Genomic DNA, 22,534 nt, shown 5'->3' on the forward strand with positions numbered 1-22,534 from the left:
CATGTCCCTGTCCAGTTTTCCCAGCACCACTTATTGAAGACACTGTAGATTTTCCATTGTATATCCTTGCCTCCTTTGTCATAGATTAGTTGACCGTAGGTGTTGTGGGTTTATCTCTAGGCTTTCTATCTTATTCCATTGATCTCTGTTTCTGTTTTTTTTTTTTTGTATCTTTATTGTAGTATAATTGCTTTACAGTGTTGTGTTGCTTTCTGCTGTTTAAGGGAAAAACAGGTTCCTTTTGGCTCTGCTCCTCGGCCACTTATCCTGGCCAACTTTCTTCCAGAGCTTACACCTGCGAAAAAGGCATTTAGAGATCAACACTTTCCTGCTATGAGAAGTGGTATATTTTTATGAGGCATAACCCTTTTCTAAGCCCAAGTTTTTTTCCTGGTTCTCACTTCATTCATTGTTGAAGAATTGGGTATATTTTGCGAAGTAAATCTTTTCGGGGGGGTGGAGTTGGATGATATTTGTAAGAAAACAGACATCAACAAAGATTTAAATTTTATCTATCCTGGTAGTGTCAGGATTAGATAAAACAGTAATCAACCGTATTTCCCTAAAAATAGGGTACAAAGTTTCTATTTCTTCTCTTCAACTCATTGTTGCTATAGCAGAGTACAATTATAGCTGCTACTACTGTCTGAAGTCTAAACACTCACACTCAGTGGTTTAGTGTTTGCCGGATAAGCAGTTACATTTTCCTATGCTCATTTATCCGTGCCTGGCATGTGTAAGTGCGCTGTGTCAGCTGCATCACATCATCCTCACTATCATCATTAAACAATTTTGCGTTTACTGCTGCCCATAACCCAGCTCCATTGTGGGCAGCAGTAAACGCACTACACCCCACTGTTCATGACAGCCACTTAAATCAAGTAAAACGTATTTTAGGTTGAGAGTGGTTAAGTTGTGAAGAGAAAAAAACCCAATAACATAGGTAGTGTAGGTAGTATCTGTAAATGAATTTTCTAATATATTTTATTTATTTTAAAAAATTTATTTATTTTTGGCTGCACTGGGTCTTCACTGCTACGCGTGGGCTTTCTCTAGTTGCGGTGAGCGGGAGCTACTCTTCGTGACGGTGCACAGGCTTCTCATTGCAGTGGCTTCTCTTGTTGCAGAGCATGGGCTCTAGGCGTGTGGGCTTCAGTAGTTGTGCCTCGCGGGCTCTAGAGCGCAGGCTCAGTGGTCATGGCCCACGGGCTTAGTTGCTCCGCAGCATGTGGGTTCTTCCCGGACCAGGGCTGGAACCCGTGTCCCCTGCATTGGCAGGCAGATTCTTAACCACTGCACCACCAGGGAAGTCCCTGTAAATGAAATTTTAGAAACAACGGCTAAGAAAAGCCTCTTTGAAAAGGTGACACTTAGGAAAAGACCTGCAGTGAAGGACTAAGACATAATTCAAGGAGAGCACTGTAGGCAAAGGAAATTGTACATGTAAAGGCCCTCGGTCGAGTCTGTCCAGCCTGTGAGGTGCAGTGTGGAGGCCAGCAGGGCTGCAGAGAGGTGTGAGTGGAGGAGCCACAGACAAGGCCAGATCACGGTGGGCCTAGCAGGTGACAAGACTTTTAGTTTGTACTGAGTGAACTGGGAAGATCCTGGAGGGTTCTGAGAAGAAGAATGACATGACCTTATAGAGGTTTTAAGAAAATCATTGTGGCTGCTGTGTTGAGAATATTCTGAAGGGGGTAAGGAAAGAAAGAGTTACTACACCTAACCAATATACCACTGTCCTATCAATTACAAACACCTGAGATAAAAAATAAATAAATAGAAATTAAAATCATCATTAGTGACTGCCTGCCCATTCTGGTCACTATGGTTGTATACAGAGACCTCTCAAATAAATGTCAGGGTTGGTAACAAACAGCAGTATGTACAGGTACAACAGGTAAAAAATTTTATTTACTGATTTAAACTCTCCTAAAATATAAAAAACAGAATGGTTTCCTGAATTACACCTTTTGGCAGTAAGTAAAGGTCAATGCAAAGAACAATAAGCCTCAACTTCCTGTAGCAGCCTTTATTTTGCCCTAAAAAGAGAGTCCATTTTCCTACAGAGACAGTCATTTAGATGAGACACACATCAAGTTTTTTTCTAAAGTGCCAAAACTCATATAATTCCTGTAACTGCAGATGAGAATTATAACTTAATTACTCCAAGTGATCGCAAATCCTGAAGAGTTCCTGGTTTCTGTGACGGGGAAGAATTTGACTAGTACATAGTTGAACTAAAATCCAGGCAAAAATGCTCTACAATTTCATCTACTGGTTTGTAATTCATTAACATATTATAAGACTGTTATTCAAATCTAGTTATGTGGTAATAAGACCTGAGAGTATTTTGTAAAAGTTTGTTTTAAAAATCCCCAGATAAACTTAATTTGCTAATTTTCTATTCTATTATCTATATTTTTCTTTGTTTTATCCGTCTCCTTTTCTTTCCACAAATTCCCAAGGACAATTCCTAAAAAAATTATTAGTCCTATTGTTCGGTTGGAGGTGAATTTATCCCAACAATCCTCAGGTCTGCGGATGTCCAGAGTGTAAATCTATAAGAAAAGAATACATGCCATGTTAGAACTCAGTATGGACTTCTAGGCATCACAAATAAACACATCAATATGAAGAAGATAACAGCACTTTGTTATAGAATTTTAAGCAATGGGAAGCCTTTAATGTACCCCAGATTGTTTTCCAATGTAGAAAAAATCTACCATATCTCTCAATGGATATCATCTAAGCTAAAAACTTGCACTTGACGGGTGCAGGAACACTTTGAGAGGCAACACATGCTATTTTTAATTCTATTTAGAAAGTTCTTCCTTAAACTGATTGATCTAAAATCTGCTCTCTACAACTCCGACCCTCCAGTTTAGCTTTATTCTTTGGAGCAATGTTTCTCAACAGAGGAACAAGTTACATTTGGGCAGGGCAACTCTCTACTGTGCAGGGCTGTCTACTGCATCAAGAGATATTTAATGTACCTGGCCCTCACTCACTAAATGCCTGTAGTGGTCCCTTCCCAGTCTATTTATGATACCCCAAAATACCCCCATACAAGTTAAAATCTCCCTCCCATCCCCACATAGAGAAGGGCACCTAAAATCCTAGATCTGCAGGTAGCGACCAAACATACTCTCTTTTCTCCACAGTTGTCCTGCAAATATACTGAGAAAGTCTCATGTCCCTATTTTACGCTACCCTGGACTTAAGCATCCGAAGGCCTCAACTATTCTTTATTATGTGACCTGCAGACTTAAAATCATCATGATTTCCTTTCTCCAAATACTAGAAGACTATGCCCATCTTAAAGTACTGTGTCAAGGACTAGGCAGAGGACCACAAAGGCAATTCAGAATATAAAGTGGGTTCCAAATATTTCCTATATTTGTGATTATCTCCATAATTTTTGCCTTCCTCTGCTAATATCCAGGTGCTTAAATATTGCTAAACATCCATTATCCTAACCAGACAATCAACTGATGATAACAACTCCCATGGAGCTGAGTAATGACCAAAAGGAGATGCTGAGAAATTCTGAAGAGGAAAATGGTGAAATGTGGAGAATCACTAATTCATACCTTTTAGCTTTCCTGGTGAGGAAAACAATGAAGGTGATATAGTATGTGGTTTACTTTATGGACATCAGATTTTAGTTTCCTTCATACCATGTTATGCAAGTCCTGCTTACACATGCACCAATCTGTATAAAATAGATCATCTAAATACAGGCTTACTAACATCTTTTCCATTCTGTTCAAAGAAAATAACAGTAATACTGATGCAAATATACAGTCCATTTACAAGCAACCTATTTAATTAAATTCTACTTAGTTCATTCATTTTACAGAAGTCAGTGATGTAGACCTGCCATATAAACAAGTGGGGCTGAGGTGCTGGGTGAACATCCTGGCAGTTTCCTACTGTGTAGACAGAACTCTGACATCTTCGCATTTTGTGTCTTATCTTGCCTTGGTCCCTGTGCCAGTGTGACTCAAACATATGAATGATTAGTTTGCTAACCATCAATAGATGACCACAATTAAACAATACAGTTGTGTTGATCAGTTTGCTTTCAGAGTAATTCAACTCAACCCACAAACTTAAGACATTGCTCAAATTTTTCTAGGCACACATCAGAAAAAGTTCTAGGAAAATTAGAAGGAAAAAAAAATCTAGGTTTAGGTTTACATTATTTCTCTAAAATACAGCTAGCTTTCTTATATGACATAATGGGGCAGGGAAGGGGCAGTTCAAGGCAGTACAAGCCAAGTAGTTGTTTAAGGAAGTAACTTGCTTGGTAAACACACAGGGCATTTTGTTTAAATAATTTTTATAATTTACACCAAAGAAAAAAGAGGGAAAGATAAGGAAAAGATCAAACCTGGTGAGCCAGATGGGCTCCTACAGCAGCCAGAGCAGTGTAGTAGGGCACAGTTTGACCAATGTTCACTCCCACCAGGCTCAGTGCCCCCAGCATCGCCACAGTGAAGCCACTGAGCCACTGCTTGGTATCTTCGCGGAACAGCAGTGCTGTGGACTTAAGCCCGATCAGAGCATCATCTCTCTTGTCCTAACATTAGAAAGTAGTAAGAAATTGCCTGGATTTTACTGAGATTTAATTCACATATCATAAAGTTCACCATTTTGAAGTATGTAATTCAATGGTTTTAGTATATTCGCAAGGTTGTGCAACCATCACTACCATCTAATTCCAGGAGAAACTCTTTTAAAGAACATGAGAGTAACTTTGAAACAGTTGATCAAAAATGAATGTGCAGGCCAAATCAAAGTTAAATGTTACTGCTAAAATTATCTTCCAGACCTATTTCTACATATAATCGTACTTTTATGACCCTATACTGACTTTCAACTATACTTTTACTAATAAATTAGAAGTCAAACTCAACTCTAATTCTTCACATAGCTCTTCTTTACTTCAGAGTTTTCAAATCTCAATAATTTCCTACACATTTTAGTTTCAATCTTGCTAAAATCACACATGTGGAAAAATGCTCACTTGCCACCTAACCACATCCATTCAGATTTCACTTCTGGCTCAGTTTATTCCTTACCTCTCCCATCAAATCCTTCCTGTTTAAGTACAGCTAGGTCTTGATGATACACTCACATCTGGCTGACTGGTCTCCTCCAGCAACTTTATTTGTAAGCATTTCCATATAGTGTTGTAATCACAGTCATGTCACAGTCATGACATCAGAGGCTGCATGCAAAGTGGGTAAAGAGGGAATGTACCTCAACATAATAAAGGCCATATATGACGAACCCAAAGCAAACATACTCAATGGTGAAAAACTGAAAGCATTTCCTCTAAGATCAGGAACAAGATGAGGATGCCCACTCTTGCCACTTTCATTCAACATAGTACTGGAATTCCCAGCTAGAGCAATTAGGCAAGAAAAAGAAATAAAAGACACCCAAATTGGAAAGGAAGAAGAAAAACAATCACTATTTGCAGGTGACATGGTTTTATATATAGAAAACCCTAAAGTTGCCACCAAAACCCTATCAGAAATTATAAACACGTACAGTAAAGCTGTAGGGTACAAGATCAATATACAAAAATCTGTTGTGTTTCTATATACTAACAGTGAGCTCAAAGAGAGAGAAATTAAGAAAATAATCTCATTTACAATTGCAACAACAACAGCAAAATACCTAGGAATAAATTTAACCATGGAGGTGAAAGACCTATACTCTGCAAACTATGAGACATTGTTAAAAGAAATGAAGAAGACACACAGAAATGGAAAGATATTCCATGCTCATGGACTTGAAGAATTAAAATTATTAAAATATCCATACTGCCTAAAGCAATCTACAGATTCAATACAATCCCTATCAAAATACCAACAACATTTTTCACAGGAATAGAACAAAAAAATCCTAAAATTTGTATGGAACCACAAAAGACCCTGAAAAGCCAAAGCAATCTTGAGAAAAAACAACAAAGCTGGGGCTTCCCTGGTGGCGCAGTGGTTGAGAGTCCGCCTGCCGATGCAGGGGACACGGGTTCATGCCCCGGTCCGGGAAGGTCCCACATGCCGCAGAGTGGCTGGGCCCCGTAAGCCATGGCCGCTGAGCCTGCGCGTCTCCGGAGCCTGTGCTCCGCAACGGGAGAGGCCACAACAGTGAGAGGCCCGCGTACCACAAAAACAAAAAACAAAAAACAAAAAACAATAAAGCTGGAGGTATCATACTTCCTGATTTCAAATTATACTACAAAGCTATCATTATCAAAACAGCATGGTATTGGCAGAAAAACAGACACACACAGATCATTGGAAACAGAATTGAGAGCCCAGAAATAAGCCCACCCATATATGAACAATTAATTTACAGCAAAGGAGTAAAGAACATAAAATGGAAAAAGGACAGTCTCTTCAACAAATGGCGTTGGGAAAACTGGACAGCCACATGCAAAAAGTGAAACTAGACTACTATCTTATACCATACATAAAAATTAACTCAAAATGGATTAAAGACTTGAATATAAGACTTGAAACCACAAAATTTCCAGAAGAAAACATAGGCAGTACACTCCCTGATATCAGTCTTAGCAATATCTTTCTGGATATGTCTCCGCAGGTAAGGGAAACAAAAGCAGAAATAAATAAATGAACCTACATCAAACTAAAAAGCTTCTGCACAGCAAAGGAAACCATCAACAAAATGAAAAGATAATCTACCACATGGGAGAAGACATTGGCAAATCATATATCTGGTAAGGTGTTAATATCCAAAATATATAAAGAACTCAACAACAAAAAAACAAATAACCCAATTAAAAAATGGACAGAGGATATGAATAGACATTGCCCTGAAGAAATTTTCTAAGGAAGACATACAGATGGCCAATAGGCATGTGAAAAGATGTTCAGCATCACTAATTAATAGGGAAATGCGAACCAAAATCACAATGAGATATCACCTCATGCTTGTTAGAATGGCTATCTAAAAGACAGGAAATAACTAGTGTTGACAAGGATGTGGAGAAAGGGGAGCCCTTGTGCACTGTTGGTGGGAATATAAATACGGAAAAACAGTAAGGAGATTCCTCAAAAAGTTAAGAATAGAACTACCATATGATCCAGCTATTCCACTTCTGGATATTTACCTGAAGAAAACAAAGACACTAATTCAAAAAGATATATATGTACCCCAATGTTCATCGCAGTGTTATTTACAAACCAAGATATGGAAACAGTGTGAGTGCCCATCAACAGATGGATGGATAAACATGTGGTATATACATACAGTTGAATACTACTCAGCCATAAGAAGATAAAATCTTACCAATTGCAACAACGTAGATGGGTCTTGAGGGTACTGTGCTAAGTAAAGTAAGTCGGATAGAAAAAGACAAATACCACTATGATTTCACTCATATGTGGAATATTAAAAGAAAGAGAGAAATAAACGAACAACCAAAATAAAACTAAACACATAGATACACAGAATAGATTAGTGGTAACCAGAGGGGAAAGGGGAAGGGGGAGGGCAAAATGGGTAAAGGGGGTCAATGGTATGGTGATGGATGGAAACTAAACTTTTGATGCTGAGTATGCTGTAGTGTATACAGAAATCGAAATATAATGTTGTACACATGACACATACGTTACCTCAATTTTTTTAAAAAGCCTAAAGAAAAAAACCTTTCCCTTTAATTTAGTTCTTATTTTAACGTTCTTAAAAAATGATAAGTTAAGCCAAAGTTACGAAAAAGAATATTTCTTTACCTGATGAGCATAGATAGTATCGTATATTAGAGTCCACATAATTCCAGAAAAATAAAGAGGAAGGCAAACAGATGGATCACAGGAGCCCTTGACAGCAGACCATCCAAGTAATGCTCCCCAATTAAAAGTCAACCCTATAATTAGTGAAACAGAAAGAGGAGAAAAGTCTAAATGTATTTTAGAATTCCAAAGGGAAGGAGAGAGGCATCAGCATGTATTAAATGCTTCTATGTATTAGGCTCCATATGCTGTTTTCTCATATACATTTCTTCCTTAAATTTTCTCAAGTCTCTCATGTGGTAGTTATTAGCTACATTTTACAAAAAAGGAAAACAGAACCAGGAAAGTTAATTAACAATTAAAATAACATAGCTAACAGAAAGAATAATATTCCCCTGATAAATAGGAGGTTTCATGAGAACAACATTAATCCTACCTAGTATGAAGACTGGCACCAATGATAAATAGTATTAGATGCTAGGGTTTGAACTTAGACCTATCTGAGTCAAACCCCTGTGTTTTTTCCATTATTGCTCTACTTCCCCTTTAAGTTACAGAAACAAGAGTTAGACAGGAACACTTATTCTTCAAGCCCACCCTCTCTGAGGACTGTAAACAAACTCCACATGGTGACAACTCCTAAATATCTATGTGTAAGCCTAATCACTTCCCTCAGCTTCAGACTAGATACTGAATTGCCTGCTAGACATCTCCACCTGCAAGTCCCTCAGGTACACTGACATGCATGCTCTGTGGGACCACAGAGGAGAGGTGCTTCATCAACTGAGGAGGAGGGATTCTAAGTGGAAACAGGCAATGTGGAGGAGAAAAAGGGTTTCTGAGAAGATGCTTGGGACCCACTGACTTTGAGGTACCTTAGGGACTTGCTCCTTCAAGAGGATGAATGTGTTTCAGTCATGTTTATTTTCCTAGTACCTGGTGTGATTCCTGGCACAAAGTAAAAGTCAGGGTTTCAATAAATATTTAAAGTAAAAATACTAGTTTTCTTAATACTCTAGACTATTCCAGGAATAGAACAGAAAAGTCTAGGAGTAGATATTTTTGCAATAGGTTTTGACTTACCTACCTATCTTCCTCTATCTGCCAACAAATATTTATTGAATACCTGTGATGTGCCAAGCGCCATGTTAGATGCTGCACCATCCATATATAAAGAATGCTTTATCTTCTAGGTGTTTACAATTTATTAATGGGAAGAGAGGGTAGGTTCTCAATATCTTCCTGTTGAATTAGTGCTGTTGAAATGAGTAAGTGTCACATTAGAGTGCTATGGGAGCCCAGGAGAGACTGGCTAACTTTCTTCTGGTAAGTCTAAGGAAGGCTTCCCAGAAAGGGAGCTAAGCTATCACACACTTCAACTCTTGTTCTCCTGCCTCAGAGTGCTTTCTATTCCAATCCCCAAAATCTTCAGGGCATCTAGATCAACTACCTAAAGAGAGCGGTAAAGTCAAGGCGGCTAATTTTCTTTCTTCATGACATACCTAGATTTTTAAGAGCATTTCAGAAAATAATAATGATGATAATCTTAGCAGATGTCCAAGATTTTTTAGCCAATAAAAATGGCTAATTGCCCTCCATTAAAACATGAAAATCTATTATTGGTTTGGAAAATTTCATGACTGACTTAACATTTTATCTCTGCCACATTACACACACACACATACCACATACACACCACATACACGCATTGCTATTATATATAAAAGTATAGCTTGAGGGTATTGAAGGAAATACTTATAGTTATTTCAAGCTCACCCAAGGCTAATTGAGGCCAGTATGTAATTCTCTTCATTAGCGGGTAGGTGATGACAAGAAGTAGGGATGCTGCTCCAAGAGCTATACTGAAATCAAGAAAAAACATGAAAAAGATTAATATCACCATCTCTTAAAAATCGGTAAATAAGACAACAATAGCAACACTGATGAGGAAATGATTTATCTAAATTGTATTTTTTGTTATGTAAAATTCTCTTCCTAGACCTTGATTCCTGGACTTTAATTAACATAAAGGGTGATTAGAAAATATCTTAAGTGTTACAAACAATGAAACAAAATAAGAAGAGCTAACACATATATTGCTTTCATGTATTAGGACTGTTTTAACTGCTCTACATATGTTAACTCATTATAACCTTCACCACAACCTTACGAGGCAGGTAGTTTTATTCTACTTGTGTTTTTGCAGATGAAAAAACTAAAGTCAAAGAGAGAAAGTAATTTGCCAATTGTTACACAGCTAGTCAGTAGCAGGGCCAGGAAGCAAACCTAAGGCATCTGGCCCCAATATCCAACATAATACTCCCCATGTGCTACTGCCTAAATTTTGCTTTCAAACATTAAGATAGCTAGTAAACTGAGATGTCCTAACAGAGAATTAGAGTCAAGAGATCCCTCCCTATATGCACAAGGGGTTACTTCTCTAGAAGAGGATAAGGTCACAAAGTACCTATGAAAGGATGACAGTCAGATAAGATGTTTTTAGGAAGCTCACCGCTCACTTAACACTACCCCTCCAGGAATAACCTTTCAAAGTGTTTTCACTTGACTGAAGCTATCAGAACAAGATACACAATTAAGTCTAGTCTCTATAAAATATGCTTATTTGCTGAACTCCTCTTTTTGGTCTTATTGAAGCACTATGTAAGCAGCCATCTGGTGCACAAAAGTCTAATTTTGTTTCTGTTTAAGAAGTATAAGAATTAGTTCTTTTTTCTTCTGTCATTCATTAGTAATACAACTGTGGGAAAGACCCAGTTCCTCTTTTTGCAAAGTGAGCATAATCACTTCTGCCTCTAACGCTTCAGAGACACTACCAGGATAAATAAAATTATACAAATGGGTATATACACACACTCCCACGCATGCACCTAGAAAACCTAGGAAAAGTGTCTTGAGTCTTTTAGGGAACACATAGTGCAAGTACTGGAAGTGGTGCAGAATAAACGAAACGCTGATCTCTTCATTCCTTTGGCTGAAAGCATTCTTGACTTTACAGTGTGTGGTGACTTACATTGCTAACTTTACAGATGCTTGATTAGGTAATAAACAACTTTGTAATACAGATATTTCTATTTTATTTTATATGTACTTCTATGTCAAGGGAAAGATTTTTTACATGATTATGAAAAACACATATACTGTACCTGTAGTAATTCAGACACAGAAGAACACCCAGTGCCAAGGTCAGCTGTCCCCCAAGAAAAACAAAGGACTGAAAAGTTGAAATGTCTCCAGCAGCTATTGGGCGACTTGCTGTTCTTGTAACCTTAACAACATAAAAACAGATACCTTAGCTTCGGGGAATAGCTTAATCATTTACTTCAGCATTTACTCAGGAGACTGGCCCATGGTATGTACTAAGGCAGAAATATGAATAAAAGGTGAACATTGGAAGTACTACCATGAATCAAAACTTCTATTTAAAATAGCTTTGAAAAGAACTAAAAATTCCCACCATTCATTCCTCTTTCTTTCCATCTCCCATCCCCATCTCCAAACAAACAAAACAAAGCAACTTCGTAATCTAACTATTTACCTGCCCAGCTTAGGAAGTATATGTTCAATTTCCATGGAGCAAAGATGGACAAAAATAATACGAATTCTCAGGAAAGAGGAAAGTGCAGAGCATGTTAGATAAGGCTGATATCATGTAAATGCTTTGAGTATGGGAAGCACTGCAATCAGATATCAGACATGAAGAAAGAAGACAGATTATCTGAGTTTGAAAGTGGGAGTGCTTTTGCCAGTCTATGTAGGAATGGGGCTGTAATCTTATATTAACTGCACCCATATATAAAGGGCAAACTCACTGTAAGAATATGAACAGGTAGAGCAATTATGTGAACAAATAATATATATTGTTCTTTTCCTTCCAAGAGATCATGAAATGTGATTATTCTAAATTCAACCACAAATAAAGAGCATAACCAAAATTTTCAGCATTGCTGGAAGTTAAGAACTCAGGATCTGGGATTCGAGAGCCTAGCATTTGAATTCAATTCCATCACTTATTGGCTGTGTGAATTCTGGCAAGTTACTTGACCTCCCTCAGGCTTAGGTTATTTACCTATTTAAGGAAAAACAGAAAGAGAGGGAGAGGTAATAATAGCACCTACCTCACAGAGTGAATGCAATGCCTGATGCAATAAATGTTAACTATAATTAATATAACATATTTTTGTATGATTTATAGCAAGGGTTTAGCAAACTATGGCCTGTGAGCCAAATCCAGCTTTCTGTCTGTTTTTGTATGGAACCATGAACTAACAATGGTTTTTACTTTTTTTGGTGGTTGAAAATAAACAAAGAAAGAGTAATGTATTATGCCACATGAAAATATGAAATTCAAATTTCAGTGTCCACAAATAAAATTTTATTGAAACAGAGACACACCCATTTTTTTACATATCGTATGTGGCTGCTTTCACACCGTAACAGAGTGCAGTAGTTGCAACAAAGACTGTGTGGCCCACAGAGCCTAAAATATTTACTATCTGGTCCTTTACAGAAGAAATTTGCTGACCCAATTCACAGCAAGCTTCACTGTGCAATAAAACAGTTTGTCAAAAACTTATCATGCTTAGTGCCAGAACTGGATATCTCATCCTTGATTTGGTCCCTGTAGTTTCAAGTGGGAATAATATTTATGTTCTTATATTTGATTTAGGATATTATGATTCTTCCTGCCAGTATTTGAATGTTAATAATCTAAGAGCTATATATGCATCACATCATCGAATCCTTGTAACAACTCTCTTTTAGCCACTCACAAGTTCTTGCCATTTCTAAGTTTTAGGAAACTGAAGCAGAGAGGCTCAGTAACTTTCCAAGGTCACAGATACTAAGATAGCACAGTCAGTCCAGTCCCACCAACCATAGTACTAACCACAAAATTACACTGCCCCTTCAGTACAATGGTAATTGCCTGGCTAAACTCGAGAGGTGAAAAACAAGCACTCCACCAAAAGAATAAAAATGAGGCAATATGATGATCAAAAAACATATTCTATGTGGTTTCTATGAAACTAGAATGCTCACAGCTTACAACACCAAATCATTAACTCCTGTGCATTGATATTATTTCAATGTTTATTGGACCTAATGTTTATCGCATGACTAGCAGATTACGTACATCATCAACAAAACACATTTAACCCAAATAATCTAATAGCAATTCACTTACCATTTAATGTATTAGCAATTTACTTAGTCATCTAACATATTAAGCAAAACCCTCAGCCATAAACATACTGTCTTTAAGAAAATGTAAGGTAAGCGTTACAATTTGACCAAGCTTTTTAACCCATTCTGTAAAAGAGATGCTCATAACATTTAAAAATTCATGTTAGCAAAACCATAGCTATAAAATACTCATTTAAGTGCTTTGTTGTGTGTCAACATAGACTCTGGATTCCTCTAATCAGAGAAAAATGGCACGGGGGAGATGTAAGATATCTAATCAGTTCCCTTTTATCTAGTGAGAATAAAAATCACTTAAGACAAAACTAAAATGGCTCTATTTCGTTAATTTAAAAAGTAGAGGGCTTCCCTGGTGGCGCAGTGGTTGAGATGCAGTGGTTGAGATGCCTGCCGATGCAGGGGACATGGGTTCGTGCCCCAGTCTGGGAGGATCCCACATGCCGCGGAGTGGCTGGGCCCATGAGCTATGGCCGCTGAGCCTGTCCGTCCGGAGCCTGTGCTCCGCAGCGGGAGAGGCCACAACAGTGAGAGGCCCGCGTACCGCAAAAAAAAAAAAAAAAAAAGTAGAAAATGTTGGTTGGTTTGATTATGTTATTTTTTAACTAAACTTCTTTTGAGATAATTGTAGATTCACATGCAATTTTTTTTTAAAAAATCTCTGTATTATAAGAGATATAGAGATCCTATGTATCCTTTATCTAGTTTTCTCCAAGGGTAACATCTTACAAAACTTTACAGTACAGTATCACAACCAGGATTTTGACATTAGGCTGCTCTAAATGTGTTCAATAATTATTTTGAAGTGATACTGGCCAGAAGCCTCATTCATATGGTTATGCAGATGACAAACTGACCAGGATGTGCAAACCCCCAAAGCAAGAAAGTACGCATCTCCTGGCATAGATCAAAGCATCCCAATGGTCAGCGAGACATAAAGATGCCTTTACCATGCATCACCTGCCACTTTGCCACTATCCTATCCTCCAGCCACACACAAACCACATAGTTGCAGTTGTCAAGCATAATATACTTTATCTCACAACCATGCCTCTGTGTCTGCTGCTCCCTCTGCCTAGAGTGACCTTCACCCTCCTGTCCAGGCTTTTTTTGCCATCTTAGTCTGTCATAGTTCCAAAGTCACCTTACCCCACCTCACTCCATCAAAACTTCTCTCTAACCCCCTGCATTATGCTAAGGTAAGGTAGGTGGTCTGCAGTAAGTGCCCTTGTGGACACTATCTCTTGATAGCTACTAAACTGAAGTCAGCAATCTTGTCTTTCATCCACACAATCCTAGAACCTGTCACTGTGTCTCACAGACAGTAGGTATTCAATAAATGTTTTTGAATTTAAAAATTATTAATGTGACACTGTTCTATAAGCTAAAAATCATTATAGGTGTGCTTTGCTTAAGGAAAACTAAGATTTATATGAAAGGCAAACCAGGGAAGATTATTCACTTTATGTGAGTGTCACATGATTATTTACTTCACATAATTCACCCTGGATTTCTTATAAATTGAAAGTTTACTTGATTATTTACTCAAGCATTTAATGATTTTATACTTGTTATAGTATGGCTGCTGGAATAAAAGGCAAACAAGACGGACCATTCCCTTGAGAAAAAAACGGTCTATTGAAGAACAAAGAAATAATTACACGCATGCATTAGAACATGCATAGAAAATAATCTAGAGAAATATAATGTATCAAACTTTAAATGAAGTTTTTTCTGGGGGCTTGGGGGAGGTGATAAGAAAGACTTGCATTTCCTATCCTTTCTATTTTTGTACTGTCTGAAATTTTCAGAATAAACATGTATGATTTTTCTAAGGAGAAAAAAATAAAATTATGTTTTTAAAATAAATAATTATAGCAAATGCTAATAGGGCTGCCTTGATTCATTTAAATTAAGACCTGATTTACATATGAATAGTTATGGCTCGAACATATATCTCAAAGGAAGGGATAACAGTTCTTTTAGACACCCAAAGGTTCAGGATGGAATTTTCACCTTCACTCCCAACATCCTTTCTCTGGCCTTCCAAATTCTAATTCATTTTGTAAAAATGATGTACACACCTTGCCCCCATGGCCGCTCCTCTGTTGAGAAAGGAAGCACACTGCACTTTGCAACACCAGCTATTCAACTGATACTGGCACTTCTTACGCTGGATTTCAGTGAGGACACTAAATGATCCTGTTGCTTTATGTGACATTCAAAAGTGATGCCACCATCTTACTCTGCAGAATTGAGAGGAGCCTCTCTGTTCCTTTCTGGGACGAATCTACCTTTTTATCGTAGTCCTGGTCCCACATGTCATTAATAGTACAGCCTGCTCCACGCATCAGAACAGCTCCAGTGCCAAAGAGGGATAACATGTACCAATCTGGAAAACAACCTGGTTCAGCTGCCAGACCAATGCTCCAAGTACATGGCAGATACAGTAGCCAGGTTCCTAAGCAAAAAAAAAGACAAAAAAGGTACAAATTAAGTTAGCTGTTTTCATTTGTTTGAAATCCTGTATCCAAAAGAAGTAAGGAACACAAAGTCATGACAAAACTGGGAAAATAAGCTTGCAACTCATATAACAGAGGACTATTCTCCCTAATATATAGGGTTCCCAGAAACTGAAGACAGATCAAAAGCCCGATCAAAAAATAGACAAAAAACCTAATAGAAAATACAAATGGCTCTTATACCAATGAAGATACTCAACTTTGATAAATACACATGAAAATTACATTGAGATAACTTTTTCTGCCTAGCAGACTGGCACAACCCAAAGGCTGACAACATACTCTGGGGAGCTGGATAGTCATATATGTCTGATGAGGTTGCAAATGTTCCAGTTCCTATGGAGGGCAAGCTGAAGAGTTTTCCTATACATGTGTGTGTATATGTGTATATACGCACATGCATACACATATAAAACAAATACATACATTTGAATGTATGTTCATAAACTATGTTAGGAAGGAAACATTAGAAACTGATACTGAGAGTTGCCTTTGGGGAAGAAAACTGGTTCGTTGGGAAAAAGGGGTGGAAGACTTAGTTTTCACTCTATACCCTTACACCTTTTAAAATTTTGTATCATCTGCATGTATTACCTGCTCAAAAAACTTTAATAAAACTTTCTTTATTGTTGTTAATACAATATAATAAAATGGTTTTGGGGGAAAGAAGGATTAACCTACTGTTTTTTTAATATTTTGCTACTACATGCACAAATGGGATTAGTTCTTGGTACTCAGCCCATAAACTAGATGAAATGAAGCTAACACCAAATAAATTGTACGGATAGGAGCCTTCACACATGACCTGTAGTAGATATCCTATTTTCAAAAGAAATTCTTTCAACAAATGTTTAGATATTGTACCTATTAGATAAATTCTGAGCTTTTCTTTCCTATTAGTAATATAAGAGTGCCACTCCACAAATGTGTCCCTTTCGCATGAGGATTAATTTAGGCCGGTTATTATTATTTTTTTTTGCGGTACGCGGGCCTCTCACTGCCGTGGCCTCTCCCGTTGCGGAGCACAGGCTCCGGACGCGCAGGCTCAGCGGCCATGGCTCACGGGCCCAGCCGCTCTGCAGCATGTGGGATCTTCCCGGGCCGGGGCACGAACCCATGTCTCCTGCATCGGCAGGCGGACTCTCAACCACTGCGCCACCAGGGAAGCCCCGATTATTTTTAAGAAACAGAAGATTCAAGAACATTTTCAAGAATGTTACCAGAGTAGAGCTATCATCAGATATCTGCCAAAAATATAGGCTAGGTGTGGTGGGGAAACTTGATACGGCCTAGAGACCAGAGACGACCGTTTACCAAACATTTACTTTTCTATCTCCAGTGAATTACCTTCCTCCCCTTTTAAGTCCCAAACCACTACCCCCAATATCCTGCTGTGTCTTTAGCTGAAGATATTTAAGGTGAGGGTATTTTGGCCATTTTGGTGAGTTACTCAGTCTTCCTGGGTCTCTCTCACCCACACATGCTATTAAATTTTTGTTTGATTTTCTCCTATTAATCTGTCTCATGTCAACTTAATTCTTAGACTTAACTTAGAAGGGTAGAGGATAATTTCTTCCTCCTCAAAAGGTGGAATAAATAGGACATGTGGCTAAAGAAAAATCAGATCCTGTACAAAAATGGTCAAATGACAAAGTCCTTATGATCATGTTTAAGCTTCATTAAATTTAAGCTTTATTCATTTGCAAATATTTATAAAGCACATACTTTGTACCAGAGCTGTTCCAGGAACTGGGAATACAATGGTGACTAAGTGAGGGCTGATTTCTGCCTTCACACAGCTTATAAAGCAAAAGGAAGAAACACAGTTAAATAAATAACACTGACATAGATCAATTCAACAACAGGGAAAGTACAGGATGCTATAAAGGCATAAAACAGTGCCACCCAAGTTAACGGGGGATGGAGTAGGAAAAACTCAGGAAGGCTTTTCCAAAAGGGGCTTAAATACACAGAAAAGGCAAGGCAAGGAGAGGCTAAAAATCAGAAATGACCAGTCTAGACCTGAATTCAGGTTGCCATGGACAGACTCATATTCAGTGTGTCCCGTCTAAAACAATAACAACAATGCCATTTTCTAAATGTTTGTGAAATGTCAAGCAGTGTTCTAAATGCTTTATATATACAAACTCATTTAATCCTCAAAGACACCCTTATAAAGTAGGCACTATTATTATTCCTATTTTACAGATGAGGAAACAGATGCACGAAGAGGTTAAAACACAATGGGTTTAACCACTTCCTTTTCCCTGGACCTATCAGTATAGCTCAGAGGGACACAGGAGTAGCTAGCTGATGCTGCCCTGATAGAAAAAAAAGAACCCTACTTCACAGGCATCTTCCTGGTACAAGTAGAAATGAAGGTTCCATTTAAAAAAGGATTATAAAGAGAAAGATGTGTAACCACCTATAGCATTTTGTGTCAGTGTCAAAATGTCCTTGGCTGTAAGTCTGAATTTTAGGTACCATATTCACTGATAGGAATCTGCAGGGCACCCCTACAGATGAGGGTTCCTGCAGTGAAGGTTCAATGTCTGCTCCTAGTAAGTGACACTAGACACTAAAGTATATTAAACTTGAAGCCTCAGTGCTCCTCATCTTCAAAAGAGGGGAAAGAACATCATCTACCTCTTAAAGAGTTGTTATAAGACAATATTAATAATGGTGATAATGAAAACAATAACAAAGTCATAGTGCTTACTCCGTGCCAGGTGCTGTCCTACAATAGTTTTGATTCTCACAACAAACCTATGAGATAGGCACAACTTCTATTATACCCATTTAACAAACACAGAAACTGAAGCATAGAGACAGTAATTTGCCCAAGGCCACACAGGCAAAAAAATGGCAGAGCTGGAATTCAAACCCAAGCAGTTTGGCTCCAGGCTATCACTCTGGATACCCTAAAGCTCTAAATACCCATGAGTTCTTATTCTTTTGCCCTCCTGATTCTCAGCAACATTTTTTGGTTTCCCCTATGACACTTTCATTCTGTTCTCTCCCATGAAGAAAGATGCAGAGGTGGGAGGATACAATAGGTTTCAGAAAGATATATTTATTATAGAAAAAGTAAAACCTCTCTGGGAGATTATAAAGTGAGTAAGCATTCTGAGAGGTGATGGGCAGACCAAAGAGCTTGTGTAAACTGAGTCTAAGATTCATTCACTAATTACACATTGTCTTCAAGAAAACATAAATGCAGTTTCAGCCATAAACGTGGTAAAACCAGTTATACCACCAATTTAGTGGAAAGAGTGCTACCTGCTGAAACCTCCTGAAATAATGTAGTTTGTGACATGGTTGTAGGAAGTTGTAATCCCTTCTGAAAAACAACGAAACCCACATTTTTTTTTTTTTTTTTTTTGCGGGACGCGGGCCTCTCACTGTTATGGCCTCTCCCGTTGCAGAGCACAGGCTCCGGATGCGCAGGCTCAGCGGCCATGGCTCACGGGCCCAGCCGCTCCGCGGCATGTGGGATCTTCCTGGACCGGGGCACGAACCTGCATCAGCAGGCGGACTCTCAACTACTGCGCCACCAGGGAAGCCCCGAAACCCACTTTTTAACAAGATCAAAATTCAACAAAATAAAACAATAAACATAAAATTACCCCACAAAAGAAGAATTTAAGTAAAGAAGTATCAAACCTGGAATTCTACTACTGTCAATTTATTGTTCCTGGCATACAGTAAGGGCTCAAAAAATGTTTGCTGTATGAATTCTAATAGTACTATTCATAAGTTGTCTGAAAAATCCTACAGTCACTTTATTTAGAACCAAAGCAAGCAGGCTTGTATCTTCTTAACATACATAATACTATTAACCCAATCTTCTCCAACTCACACAATACTCTGTCTTTTTAAACTAGACTGGGACTTCTTTGAAAGTACAAGTTTCCATAGCTCTTTCTAGCCCTAAGGCTACGCAGTGCTGTAGGACTTGATTCATTTAATACTACTGCTAGGCTGTTCTAGACACTAGATATAAAAGTCTCATGTAAGTGGAGCTTATACTGTACTGGAGAAGTGTATCAACCAATAAATGCATAAGGCTAGTGGCGAATGCTATGAAGAAAAATGGGGGGTAAAGAGAGACTGAGGAGAAAGGTGAATTTAAATAGGAAGTTGAGCAAAATCTTCCCTTAGGAGGCGACTGTGAGCTGATAAGTAGTCCATAAATGCTGTACCTGCAGCATCCAAATGAATTAAATCTTTGTGTGATGGATGGTGCAGGGCAAAGAGCTAAAAAAACTCAGCATCATCTGGTCTAGCTCTGCCAAAGAGCCTTAATTTCCTCGGCGTCTTTATCGTCTCAATTATTTGCTCTGGGATTATGGGAAGGATGAAACATAATGAACGTAGAAGTGCTTCCACACTGTAAATCTGCTCAAATGCAGAGATACGGGTACGGAATTTCTGCTCGATTCACTACTTAAACACAGACTGTGGAATGAGGGAATTTTTTTGCCCGGCTCACGTGCTCAGGATTCAGAGAGGCTTGACAGCCGGCCAGTTACTTCGGAGATAGCCCTGTTCGGATGTCTTGACGTATTCGGCGCCTGGCGGCCGAGCCCCGGCTTTCGGGCTTCACTTCCACTGAGCCCGCAGCCCCCGGACCGCCGCGTCCGTCCACACTCACCTATGGGCTTGTCCAACCGCATGAGGCGCAGGTAGGGCTGCAGAGGGCGGGGCGCCGAGTTCACGATCGCCGCCGCAGGCAGGCTCGGCCGCCGCCCGAGCGGCCCCCGCCCGGCTGAGGGCCGCCAGTCTCCCGCGTGGAGCCCACGGGCCGCGTGCGGCAAGGTGAGGGAGCGGCCACGCGAGCCCCACAGCCACACCTGCGTCCCTGCCCGCAGGCTCCGCACTAGCCCCGCTCCTGCCGCGCCCAGCATGGCGCTCCGGAGAGCACGGACCCGCAGGCGCCTGACGTCATTCCCGAGCGTCCGTTCACAGGCAGGCATGCGCAGTGACGTCAGCAGGATGACCGGGTGGTCGGAGCTTTTCGAGTAACGTGAAACCGGAAGGATCGCGGGAGTCCTTCAGGTAAAGGAGTTCCTATTATCAAAATACGTAGCAGTTGTAACAGGAAAAAAAAAAAAAAAACACCGAGAAAAACTTACTGAACCCAAAATACTGATTTGCGGTGTTTCCTTTTTAAAGCTAAAAGGGCACCAAGCGGCCAAATTCGAGAATGTACATTAAAATCGTACTCAGAGTTAACAGACATGCATTACACAAGTGAAAACCTTAAACTTGATTATCAATTCAAAGCAGTTCGTATAATCCAGAGGCAGCGAGTGTGTGGGATGCTATGAGCCTGCAGCTAGAATATCTGCTCGAAGGGGTTAATCATAGCCAACTTCTGGATAGCGCTCTGTGCCAGGCACGGTTACAGGCACTTTACATGTATTATCCCATTTAATCACTTACTGACTGACTATGGGCAAGTCTCTTATTTGAATTTTAGTATTCTAGGGAATTGGGTTAGTCTTTCAGCACCTTGCTTTAAAACCTCAACAGTGATTCTGTGATATCTTGTCTCCAGTGGTGGTGGCAACGGGGTGGTCCTTAATAAATTTACAGAAGTAGCTCACAGCCTGTTCAGTTGTAGACAGAGGGATCAAGGCCCTGGGAAATTTCGTTTTATATTTGTAAAGGAAAACACACACTTCCTCCTGTCTGCGTTTGCTCTCAGTATTCTACTACAACACTACTTGGCTTGTCACACCAGACGTGTGGATTTTCCACACATCAAGCAACTCTGCGACCCCTGAGTGCCTATAACTTTAATCAGTTCTGTCACTATCTATCTGGAGTTTGCATCAGAGCCCACAGTTCTGTAAGCTCGCTGACCCCCACTTCAGAAGCCCATCACAGGTCCACGTTATCGGGGCTTCCCTGGTGGCGCAGTGGTTAGGAATCCTCCTGCCAATGCAGGGGACACAGGTTCGAGCCCTGGTCCGGGAAGATCCCATGTGCTGTGGAGCAACTAAGCCCGTGCGCCATGACTACTGAGCCTGTGCTCTAGAGCCCGTGAGCCACAACTACTGAGCCTGCATGCTGCAACTACTGAAGCCCATGCGCCTAGAGCCTGTGCTCCACAACAAGAGAAGCCACCATAATGAGAAGCCCACGTACCGCAACGAAGATTAGCCCCTGCTCACCACAACTAGAGAAAGCCCGCGCTCAGCAGAGAAGACCCAATGCGGCCAAAAATAAATAAGTAAAAAAAAAAAAAAAAAAAAAAGTCCAGGTTGCTACCTGGGCTTCTGACCTACCATTGTTGGGAAGGAAAAAAGTTTTCCTCTACCTTTCTAGGTTCTTCCAGCTGGTCTCAGAATTAATTGACATGAGACAGATTAACAGGAGAAAGTCAAATTTAATTACATATATATGGGGAATCCTAACAGCAGAGCCTCCAAAGACAGTCAGGTAAAATGAGGTATATATGGTCTCCTGGACTAAGGAGCAGGGGCAGGGGCCTAGGACTTCAAAGGAAAAGAAAGAAATGAAAGAATGAAAAGAGCAAATGTTTGGTAAACAAATGTTTGCTGGACCATACAGAAATAATAGGACTCAGAATTTTAACGAACGGATTTTGCTAGGTTCCTCCCTGTCTACCACACCTAGCTCACATTATGCTGTAGATATCTATGGTGATAGCTTCCTTCCTGGAGCAGATCCTCTTTCTAAAGTCTTTTAGGCAGTTGGAGAGGGGAGAAGGTAAAAGCTCTTCCTGAGCCATTTGTTTCTTAAAAACAACCAGCCTAAAAAAATCTCCATGTCAAAGAGACACATTTTGGGGTGACAAATTTTTGCTTCCCTACACTGCCTATAGATCAGAGGTTCCCAAGACCCCTTCCTTGGGCTTGATTGATTTGCCAGTGTGACTCACAGAACTTAGGAAATTATCAGTTTTTTATAAAAGGACATATATCAGTTTTTCATTAAAGGACATAACTCAGGAACAGCCAGATTGAGCAGATAAATAGGGCAAGGTATGTGGGAAAG

The 22,534-nt window shown here is 39.5% G+C and overlaps 1 protein-coding gene across 1 annotated transcript; it reads right to left on the minus strand.

The window, feature by feature from the left end:
• Positions 1 to 1,883: 1,883 nt before the first annotated feature.
• On the minus strand, positions 1,884 to 20,487 carry COQ2 (coenzyme Q2, polyprenyltransferase). The gene is made up of 7 exons (XM_060114070.1): positions 20,163 to 20,487; positions 15,281 to 15,447; positions 10,934 to 11,055; positions 9,546 to 9,631; positions 7,770 to 7,903; positions 4,394 to 4,582; positions 1,884 to 2,558 (listed from the first exon to the last, which is right to left on the minus strand). The coding sequence occupies exons 1-7, from the start codon at positions 20,482 to 20,484 to the stop codon at positions 2,394 to 2,396; spliced, it is 1,185 nt and encodes a 394-aa protein (XP_059970053.1). The 5' UTR covers positions 20,485 to 20,487; the 3' UTR covers positions 1,884 to 2,393.
• Between the last annotated feature and the right edge of the window lie 2,047 nt (positions 20,488 to 22,534).

Source organism: Mesoplodon densirostris, chromosome 1 (genome assembly GCF_025265405.1).
Source record: "Mesoplodon densirostris isolate mMesDen1 chromosome 1, mMesDen1 primary haplotype, whole genome shotgun sequence".
NCBI classification, from domain to species: Eukaryota; Metazoa; Chordata; class Mammalia; order Artiodactyla; family Ziphiidae; genus Mesoplodon; species Mesoplodon densirostris.

Bases quoted from the DNA above. Each gene is read 5' to 3' on its own strand.
- COQ2 (XM_060114070.1), bottom strand. From the start codon at position 20,484: ATGCCTGCCTGTGAACGGACGCTCGGGAATGACGTCAGGCGCCTGCGG. The intron at 15,448-20,162 runs GTGAGTGTGGAC...TTTTTTGCTTAG, and splicing joins GCGGTTGGACAAGCCCATAG to GAACCTGGCTACTGTATCTG. The intron at 9,632-10,933 runs GTACAGTATATG...TCTTGATTTCAG, and splicing joins CTGTGTCTGAATTACTACAG to TATAGCTCTTGGAGCAGCAT.